The following is a 9,688-nucleotide window of genomic DNA, read 5'->3' as shown; positions in this document are numbered from 1 at the left end:
GAGGCATCTCGTGCTGCAATTTTAGTCTAATTTAAGATTTTGAAAAGGCTGGAATATTAAATCCGAATGTAAAACTCTAGGCATGACCAGCCCTTGTAACGTTTTCAAATGTTGGAGATTTTTGCGTTTTTAAGATGCTGTTGCTTGTCGTCATAAGAATTGTTCACGAGCTGCAGGCTGCCATATAACTGTTTTGTGCATATAAACACTATTAAAGAAAAAATAAAAACAACTCTAAAACGTTACCCCCATAATATCCACATAAAATATACGTATGTTTACATTTACCTGGGGACAGTCTGCACGAACGGAAAGCGCTGCTGCGCTGTGTGCAGTGAGAGAGACCAAGCAGAGAGACACAGAGAGAGAGAATCTGAGGGATCGACTTTCAGATGACATTGACGCTATGTAGACTGGAGTTGGGAATTGTGCTTCCCTCAATGTTCCTGGCTGTTGATGGTAGACAGTCGCTGGAGACGAAGCTGCACCTTCTCGGTTGGATTCATCGTCTTCATCAGCACTGCTTGCTTCTGGACAGCTCCCCACAGCAAGACGGACTGCTTCCTTTGGATCGTTTGGGGATTTTTTTCAAGTATTTTGATGGAAATAAAAAACATTTATGTTCCAAGTAAAACTGGAAGTTTGCAACTTCGAGGGGAATCTACGGATACCTCATTGCACGACTCACAGCTACCAACTCAATCTTTTTGCAAGAGCTGTAAGTAGACATACATATGTATATTTTTAGCGATAGCAACTGGTACATTTAATGTATTATTATTACATTTATTTAGGCATTGTACAATTCCGTACATAGTTTTCAGCCTGAGTGTAGTTTGTTAGGACTCGTTAAGTGACTTCTGATGTTGTAATCTTTCTTTTTTTCCGATCTGGTCGGTCTGTCCGTTCTTTCTGACAGACAAAGGGTAGAGAGCACAGGCTTGTGCGAAAGGCTTTGCGCACAGGGCATGTGTGCCCGCAACCCGAGCAGTGACTGTCTGTTTTCCGTTTGTATGATCATTGCTTGTGTCTTATACCCGCTGAAAACACTCCACCGGAACACTCACTGCTGTTTCAGAGAGTTTATCGCGCACGTTAGGAATTCTAGTAACTATGGCAAACTCTGGGATGTGCATGTTGTTGTCATTTACACCACTCAGACAGTTCACGATTAGATTTGATCTTATTTTGTAAACAAATACTTGAAATAAATGTTTGTAAAAACACTAATAGCTGAAATAAATAAGTACATTTCGGAGAAATGTACCTTACGCAGATATTAAAAAATGATATGCCTTTGGGATCGATTCATTGCCTATTGTAATATTATCCTTTATAATGGTGTAATAGATAGTGAAACTTTGAATGGTTTTGTTTTGTCTTGTTTTGTTTTATTGTTTCTTGTTATCCTGTATTGTAGGCTTCGTCATGAATGCTAATGAACAAAATCATAACGATGCATAATTAGTGGCTGATTATTAATGATCAAAATAACGCCCGGTTCAGTGATGCAAAATCTATGAAACACTTCTTCGTCTTAAGAGGTCTGTATGGAGACCTCCTGCACGTTAAGTATTTCGGTGTTAATTTAAGAGATCAACCCTATACGAGAAGAGAAAAGTTGTGGATAATGTCAATGGGCAATGGGCAAGATTGTCATTCCGTGTTTCCAGGTTAACGGAAACTCCCGAGCTGTCTGACGTGCGGTGCCGGCCCGTTTGGTTCCGTTGGTTGGAGGTTTGCTCCTAAAGCGCGAAGTTGCTGTCTACGTGGACTGGTGCCGAAATAGTGCGTGCAGCGGCCAGGACCTCTGCTCGAGCCAAAGACATGGCGACAAATGGCACCAAAAGCACGGAGGGACAAGTTGTAACAGAGCTGAACGAGGTAACAACTAACGACAAACCTAAACCGGAGGAGGAGAAAACTGATAAGAAGAAAAAGGATATTCCAGATAGAGAAACGTGGGGAGGGAAATTCGATTTTTTGCTGTCTTGTGTGGGGTATGCCATCGGACTCGGCAACGTATGGAGGTTTCCCTACTTATGCGGGAAAAACGGCGGAGGTGAGTGCAATTTTGGTAGTCCTTACTGCTTTATGAAACTACAGCACATACCCTACCCTGCACATACCCTACCCTGGAGTGGCCAGAGAAAGATTGCTGTTCATCTTTTCAGTAGATTGGTGGTTGCATTTCCATAGAGATTTAGTCTCGTGGTTTACATGCGTTTCCATGTACTTTTGTACTACAGGGGCCTTCTTGATACCTTATTTTCTGACCCTCATATTTGCGGGAGTTCCGTTGTTTCTGCTAGAATGCGCTCTTGGTCAGTACACTTCTATCGGCGGACTTGGGGTTTGGAAACTAGCTCCAATGTTCAAAGGTATTACGGTCTTAGCAATTCACCTCTTGTTTCTCACTTCTTGCGTGTGCCTTAAATGAACTACAAACTCAGACTGCAAAAATAGACTCAAACCTAATTAACACGATAGCGTTTACACTTGTATGGGATTAGTCCAAAACATGGAGAACATCTAAAGAGATCAGTAAATGACTGTTTAATCAATTTATTGATTTTCTTTCATAGCTTCCCTGATTATTTGCGCAGACAAGATCAATATTTTGTGGACAACATTGTAATACAACACATTGCATGCGATTAATTTTCCTCTCAAACCTTTGTATAACGTCGTAACGTCTTGCCTTCCATGCTGAATGACGTAATTATGCATGCTCGCGCTACAGGTGTTGGTCTCGCTGCAGCAGTCCTGTCCTTCTGGCTCAACATTTACTACATTGTCATCATTGCTTGGGCTTTGTATTACCTCTACAACTCTTTCACAACTGTAAGTATTTTGATGTCCTTTACATTATGCATGTTGGTCTGAAGAACGCTAGCACAATTATCTTTGGTAAAAACAAAAACATTCTCTTATTTTAGGACCTTCCATGGAAATCTTGTAATAATCCATGGAATACAGAAAGATGTTTTACAAATTACAGCATTGCAGATACTACAAACCTCACCAGCGCAGTTCTGGAGTTTTGGGAGTAAGATCTCGCAAAAATCTTTTTGACTTTGTTTGCTTGACTTTGTGTTTGCATGTTGCTTGGGAAGTCAGTTAAATAATAATAAGAAGAATACGAATAAGAGCAATAAATATTAAGAACAGCCTTTCCCAAATGAATTGTCCCTGTTGACAATTGCTTATGTTGCTGGATGTGTTAATACAGGCGCAATGTGCATGACATCACTGATGGCTTGGAAAAGCCTGGCCAGATCCGTGTGCCACTAGCAATAACGCTGGCCATCGCTTGGGTCCTTGTGTACTTCTGTATCTGGAAAGGTGTTAGCTGGACTGGAAAGGTAAGAGTCCCTGTACGCAAGCTGCAGTGATGACAGAAGTGGATCCTGCAGCAGTGGAAACAAATGTGAACAGAAGCACCTGACACACAATGCTTTCACACTAGCACTCCTTTTCCTGCCTTTTCCTTTTTGGACATGGTTAATTTGAAGTAAGTACATTGTGATGTGATTCTAAATTATCCCAGCTCTATCCTCTCCTAAGCTAATTGAAAGGTCGATAACCAGCTGATAATTAATTATCATCTAACAACCAGCTAATTAAAATATTGAATAGAACTTGCTCGATAATAAAGAATGTTGATAACATTTTACAATTTCCACTGAAATGGATTATGTGAAACTGGTTTAACCAGTTTCACATAATCCATTTCAATCGAACTTATTTTGTTTGAAACTTACTGTAATAAAAGACTAATATCACAGGTAATACACCAAAGAATTCTCTTTACACGCAAACAAAAATGCATTTTGTTTCTATTGGTTCTAGGTTGTTTATTTCTCTGCCACCTACCCCTACATTATGTTATTCATCTTGTTCATCCGTGGCGTGACTCTGCCAGGAGCAAGAGAGGGAATCATGTTCTATGTCACACCCGATTTTGAGAAGCTCAAAGAGTCAGAGGTAATTTCACAGGCTGAAGTAAATGAGCACATCAAACAGATCAGCAGCCCTCCACACACCAACACTATGGCTGCGGCTCATGGCTGATGCTTCTTCCTCCTCTTCTTAGGTCTGGCTGGATGCTGCTACTCAGATTTTTTTCTCATATGGGTTGGGCCTGGGTTCTCTGATCGCACTTGGCAGCTACAACCCTTTCAATAACAACGTCTACAGGTAAGTGCATCCCCGAGTGTGACTGTATGTCATCACAACAGTCTGTCTGCTCACTGCAGACTGGAAGAATGCCTGTGGTTCATGTTAAGAGCAGGGTCTCTAGCAGGGCCCTCACACTCAACACTCGCCACTTTTTACCAACACTTAAATGTGTTCAGCACTGTTGAATAGAACATCTCAAATATATGAGCTTATAAATAAACAGACGCGCAGTGTGCATATCATTTCCATTTAATTAAAATTATAGGTTACTCATCTGCTCATCAAATTGTGCTTCAACCATCTGGGTACTGGTTGCTTACACAATATATTCCTCAGTGTTTATAATATTGGTGTGCAGGACTGAATGTCAGGTGAGCTGCGAGGTCAGTGTCCATCTTCCCTGTTCTCTCATGCAGAGATTCTATCATCGTGTGCTGCATAAACTCCTCCACCAGCATGTTTGCTGGCTTTGTTATTTTTTCCATTGTGGGCTTCATGGCTCATGTGACGAAGAGACCAATAGCTGACGTAGCTGCCTCAGGTAATTCACTACTTCACCAAACTAATACACCTGCTGTAATTTTACTTTGGATACAATCTATAAGATCTTCATTTTGCACGGTTAAGCTGAGCAGTACTCAGTGGTGTCCTGCCAGATCGGTGGTTGTTGTGCATACTCAGGTCCAGGCTTGGCTTTCCTAGCCTATCCAGAGGCAGTGACACAGTTACCCATCTCCCCACTGTGGGCCATCCTCTTCTTCTCCATGCTACTGATGTTGGGAATTGACAGCCAGGTGAGAACGTTCAACATGATAAAAACAAGTGCTGACCTAGAAAACAGGTGTAAACAGCAGGACTGTACGATTAATCTGCACAGCCACGTTTGCCAGCTGTGTCTGGCACAGTTCCCCTAGTGGCCAGAACAAAGAACAAAGAATAAAGAACTCTGTCATCTGTTGGGCACCAGAGCCCTTAGCCTTGTCAGAGGTTTTGATGGCGCTGTTATATATTTAACTTCATTTATATAATTGTAGTATGCCATGCTGCCTACACAGTGTTTTGAATCTCTGGCTCAGGATTGAGTCAGGTACATGATTTACTTATTCTCTAAATCCTCAGGTGGAAAAAAAGTGAAAGCATCATTTCTTTCACCTGCATAAGACACATAAAACAAGAAAAGCCCAGTGTTTAACTGCTGAAAAAACCCATCTAACATAAATTAACCAACCATGCTTAGGTGAAATGAAGTTGCAACAAAACCAAGCATTTCATCTTCCATTAAGTGCCTAAATGATTGACAGCGATGAAAATAGCAGGAGCATGCCTGTCACTGTCTAGTTTTACATTATATTCTTTACATCAGATTATTATTTCATAATATTGATGATGTATTGAAATGATTTACAGCTACCAAAATGAATGAAAGCTTCAGTTATCTGTGCTGTTCCCCCAAGAGTTGTTCACTCAAAAAGCCAGCTTGGCTATATGGAAGAAAATACAAAATATAATGATCAGATTTATATCCAAGGAATTAAAATACTGTATTCTGATATATGCACACAAACATGCAATACGACTAATCTCATTTTATTATCACCTATTGCAAACTACAAATGTTATTTTGTTAAACAGTAGAAGAATGCCTAAGAGATATCTTTATTCACTAGATCACACTTAAACTGTCCTTGGGTAAACTGTCCTTGGTTAAACTGTCCTCGGTCCATAAACGTGGTGTTCTGTTTTATTAAAGAAGGGGTTTGGTCAAAAATATGAAGTACAACAACAGGACTCTTTAAATGTTTGAAAATGCTCAGGTCATACATGACAGCTGAAGGATACGACCAAGTGTATTACATAAAACACTCCATGGATATCTTCACTTTCATGTATTATTTATAATCTCCACACCATAATGGACTTAATGTATGGTCTCATATTAAAGAAGCGATGTTTGGAAGGATGGGCAGAAGTTTTAGAACTTCTCTTACCTCTGAATATTTCTCATTTTAGAGAAAATTTCCATGACAGCTAAGAATTAATTAATATGGTTAATGATGAATTAGCATGAATACCGATGAAATAGCCAGACCAGTTAGAATAATCTAATTTGCAAGCTACCTGGTGCCTACTGGCTTTCACTTATTATTAATGTGTGTTTAGTTTTTGGGAGTAGCCAGTTACACCAGTGACCCTAGAATAACTCAATTATTTATGAATCTTTTAACAGTCCTCCATGTTTTCTCTAGTTTTGCACTGTGGAGGGCTTCATTACTGCCCTTGTGGATGAATTTCCAAGAGTTCTGAGGAAAAGGCGTGAGATCTTCATCGCATGCGTGTGCGTGGTGTCCTATGTCATCGGCCTGTCCAACATTACACAGGTAATTGCCATGCAGGTGTTTCTCTGAAACAATGTAATCAGAGGTTTTAAACTTTATATGCTTATGTTTTGACCTGGACATTCTCTGGAATCAGTGTATTCCAAATCTTGACTGTACTAAATAAGTGAAAGGAGGTCTTCTGTATGTCTTATTCATTACTTACTTCCTGCTTACTCCTCAGGGTGGCCTCTATGTCTTCAAGCTCTTTGATTATTACTCTGCCAGTGGGATGTGTCTTCTTTTTCTGGTGTTCTTCGAGTGCATCTCCATCTCCTGGTTCTATGGTAAGAGTTACATTAAATTTACATAAATTCATATTAATAATCTCTAGTTGTTAATCATGTTAAGCATGCACATAAGATACAGAACGATAGGAAATGTGATGAAATCTGTATCATTTAAACTGTACTGAGGAAGAGTTAAATTGAAATTAGACCTGAATGCAGATAAAAATACAGCTTCATAACAGGACTTTGAGACTACTTAAGATGGCATCTGAACCATCTACTGCAGCACCTGTGACAAGAATTGTGTAACAACACAAGCTTTCAGTCAGAGTGTGGCAGGGTGGCAGGTTTTTAGTCTGAGGTGATCAGTCATATATGTCCTTTCTGATTCCATGCCCATTTAGGTGTGAATAAGTTTTATGACAACATCCAGGAAATGATAGGATACAAGCCCTGCATATGGTGGAAGCTCTGTTGGGTCGTCTTCACTCCTCTGGTTGTTGGTGTGAGTAAGAATTCTCTCATTGATCCTAATCTGATGTTGATATTATTGTGTATGGGTGGCTGTGTAGTGATCAAGTTTATGGTTATTAAACCTTCAGATAGCCCTAACATAGACTAAGTATTTGGAGGTGCAGGTGGTCACATAATTTTGTCACGAGTGACAGGAACTTAAAATATATGCATAAGTAAAACCAAATGTGCTTTTTTGCATTTTGAACTGCCATAGTTAAGCAGTTAAGCAATTTTAGACATTTTCAGAATACTTAGCAAGTTCATAAGGATGATTTAATGACAGAATTGTGCAAAATCATATTCAAGTCTTATATTCTAGAAGAGTATTGAAATTAGATTTCCAGTTCATTACATTTGTTATTTCTCATTTGCTATTTGTTATTTTGAAGTGCAGGGTATAATGCTCTTACACTACATCGGAGTAACCAGTTTAAACAGTAACCAGAAAAAACGCTGATCCAAATTCAAGAAGCAACAGAATTTGATCATTTTCAAATGTATGTCTCAAATAAACCACTGCATCCTCTAGTGCTCACTGAGGTAATCAGTAGCCATGAACCCAGTTCCTGGCCTTCCCAGCCTTTTTGAGGTGCTAGCATTAAAGCTACGCAAAGTGCTGATCCAAATTTGCTTGGCGACCAAAAAAAAAAGCACAGTATTGTAAAACCATGATGTCATTTCCTGCCCTTCAAGGGAGTGTTCCTCTTCAGTGCAGTCCAAATGGTTCCTCTCACCATGAACAACTACGTGTTTCCAGCATGGGGGCAGGGTGTGGGCTGGCTCATGGCCTTGTCCTCCATGGTCCTCATTCCTGGCTACATGGTTTACATGTTCCTCACCATGAAGGGAACTTATAAGGAGGTAAACTCTACTCAAACTGTCACTTACTAGGCCAGGGATCTGACTCTGACCATCATACAGTACACGATAAGCTAAGGTCTCTTTGGAGCCCCACTATATGCTTGACAGAGGTAGAAAATTTAGTGGTGGTTCTGCACATGTAATGTGGTTAAATTGAGCAGGTCTTTTAAATAGTGTCCTTGACATAATGTCAGGGGTAAAAGCAGGGCTGTCCGGGGTGGTGGGGAGAGCGCAGTGAGGTGATGTGTGCTCAGGGAGCTCCCTGCCTTCCCTGCAGCGAATCCGGATAATGCTGCAGCCTCCTCAGGTGGCACGGGCCCAAGAGAATGGTCCGGAACAGCAGGTACAGCAGCAGGAGGTGCAGCTGCAAGCTACACAGCCCCAACAACAACAACAACAACAACAACAGCAGCAGCAGCAGCAGCAGCAGCAGCCTGATAATGCAGGCCCAGACAAAACCGGCAATGCAGACGCCAACGTCTAAAGCCCTACAACTGAGAGCAATCAAAGACGAACAATGCAGAGCACTTCCATGCTTATACAATAATAGAATTCATCTACCTCCAGGGGCCAATCATGATCCAATTCAATCTTTAAAAAAAAGAATTATGAGTGACAGTGTGACTTTCATGCTTGTAAAACTTACCAGGCTCAATGGGGGCTCCGGTAGGTGCTATAAACATAAAATCAAAGTGTATCAAAAGTAAATACTGGTATCCTGACAAAATATTCCATAATACTCTGTTTGAGTGAAACTGCCACTTACGTGTTAATACTGTGAGTTAAGTTAAATCGCAGTGTATTGTTTATAAAATAATTTGTGTGTCTCAGGAGCACACTGAAGCAGTCTTTGAATATCATTTAGAAAAATCAAGAAATTAAATCAGTTATTGGGTCATTTGAAATGCCTCTCATTACTAATCCAAAACAACTGAAGAATAGCAAACAAGCCCATGCCTCCACTTTCAAGGAGTTTATTACGTACGAGTATAAAGCACAAAGGAATCCGACCTAGGTGAGCCCTTGGGTGAATATCATTTAGAAAAATCAAGAAATTAAATCAGTTATTGGGTCATTTGAAATGCCTCTCATTACTAATCCAAAACAACTGAAGAATAGCAAACAAGCCCATGCCTCCACTTTCAAGGAGTTTATTACGTATGAGTATAAAGCACAAAGGAATCCGACCTAGGTGAGCCCTTGGGTGACCCCTATCTCTTGATATTTTTGTTAGAGAGACTGTTACTATTTTCACTTTCTGGAAGAAAAAAAAGAAATGACTTGTATGTGACTAAACACGTTTTTAGAATTCTTTTTAGGATGTTTTGTACAGGTAATATTGTGATCGAGGACCAAAATCATAGACAGACTAAAGCAAAAACGTATCTATGCCATGCAGTGTATGAGTTGCAGAGGACAGGGTACAAAAGTGTGGGACAAGCAATGGAATAAAAAGAAAAAACACAACACAGGGTTTATAGTATCAGCATCCACCCAATGAGCAGTGCCATCAAACCACTCCTG

At 40.2% G+C, this 9,688-nt stretch overlaps 1 protein-coding gene and 1 long non-coding RNA gene across 2 annotated transcripts in view; one reads left to right on the top strand and one right to left on the bottom strand.

The window, feature by feature from the left end:
* The first annotated feature begins 392 nt into the window (after nucleotides 1–392).
* Nucleotides 393–9,688, top strand: part of slc6a1a (solute carrier family 6 member 1a) — a 9,666-nt gene continuing 370 nt past the window's right edge. Inside the window, exons 1-15 of the mRNA XM_027001775.2 lie at nucleotides 393–718; nucleotides 1,674–2,062; nucleotides 2,250–2,381; nucleotides 2,744–2,844; nucleotides 2,940–3,049; nucleotides 3,233–3,365; nucleotides 3,853–3,987; nucleotides 4,097–4,200; nucleotides 4,599–4,723; nucleotides 4,864–4,976; nucleotides 6,429–6,560; nucleotides 6,742–6,844; nucleotides 7,192–7,292; nucleotides 7,997–8,164; nucleotides 8,442–9,688. The exon at nucleotides 8,442–9,688 is cut by the window's right edge and continues 370 nt beyond it. Coding sequence (XP_026857576.2) covers nucleotides 1,828–2,062; nucleotides 2,250–2,381; nucleotides 2,744–2,844; nucleotides 2,940–3,049; nucleotides 3,233–3,365; nucleotides 3,853–3,987; nucleotides 4,097–4,200; nucleotides 4,599–4,723; nucleotides 4,864–4,976; nucleotides 6,429–6,560; nucleotides 6,742–6,844; nucleotides 7,192–7,292; nucleotides 7,997–8,164; nucleotides 8,442–8,648 — 1,899 coding nt within the window. The 5' untranslated portion in view covers nucleotides 393–718; nucleotides 1,674–1,827 and the 3' untranslated portion in view covers nucleotides 8,649–9,688. The remainder of the gene's footprint in view (nucleotides 719–1,673; nucleotides 2,063–2,249; nucleotides 2,382–2,743; nucleotides 2,845–2,939; nucleotides 3,050–3,232; nucleotides 3,366–3,852; nucleotides 3,988–4,096; nucleotides 4,201–4,598; nucleotides 4,724–4,863; nucleotides 4,977–6,428; nucleotides 6,561–6,741; nucleotides 6,845–7,191; nucleotides 7,293–7,996; nucleotides 8,165–8,441) is intronic.
* Nucleotides 6,752–9,688, bottom strand: part of LOC113572328 — a 3,347-nt gene continuing 410 nt past the window's right edge. The window contains exons 2-3 of the long non-coding RNA XR_003410097.1: nucleotides 8,811–8,837; nucleotides 6,752–6,839 (exon numbers count right to left, since the gene is read on the bottom strand). This is a non-coding gene — a long non-coding RNA (uncharacterized LOC113572328). The remainder of the gene's footprint in view (nucleotides 6,840–8,810; nucleotides 8,838–9,688) is intronic.

Source organism: Electrophorus electricus, chromosome 24 (genome assembly GCF_013358815.1).
Source record: "Electrophorus electricus isolate fEleEle1 chromosome 24, fEleEle1.pri, whole genome shotgun sequence".
Classification (NCBI taxonomy): Eukaryota; Metazoa; Chordata; class Actinopteri; order Gymnotiformes; family Gymnotidae; genus Electrophorus; species Electrophorus electricus.
This window is presented reverse-complemented; position numbering and strand designations above follow the sequence as displayed.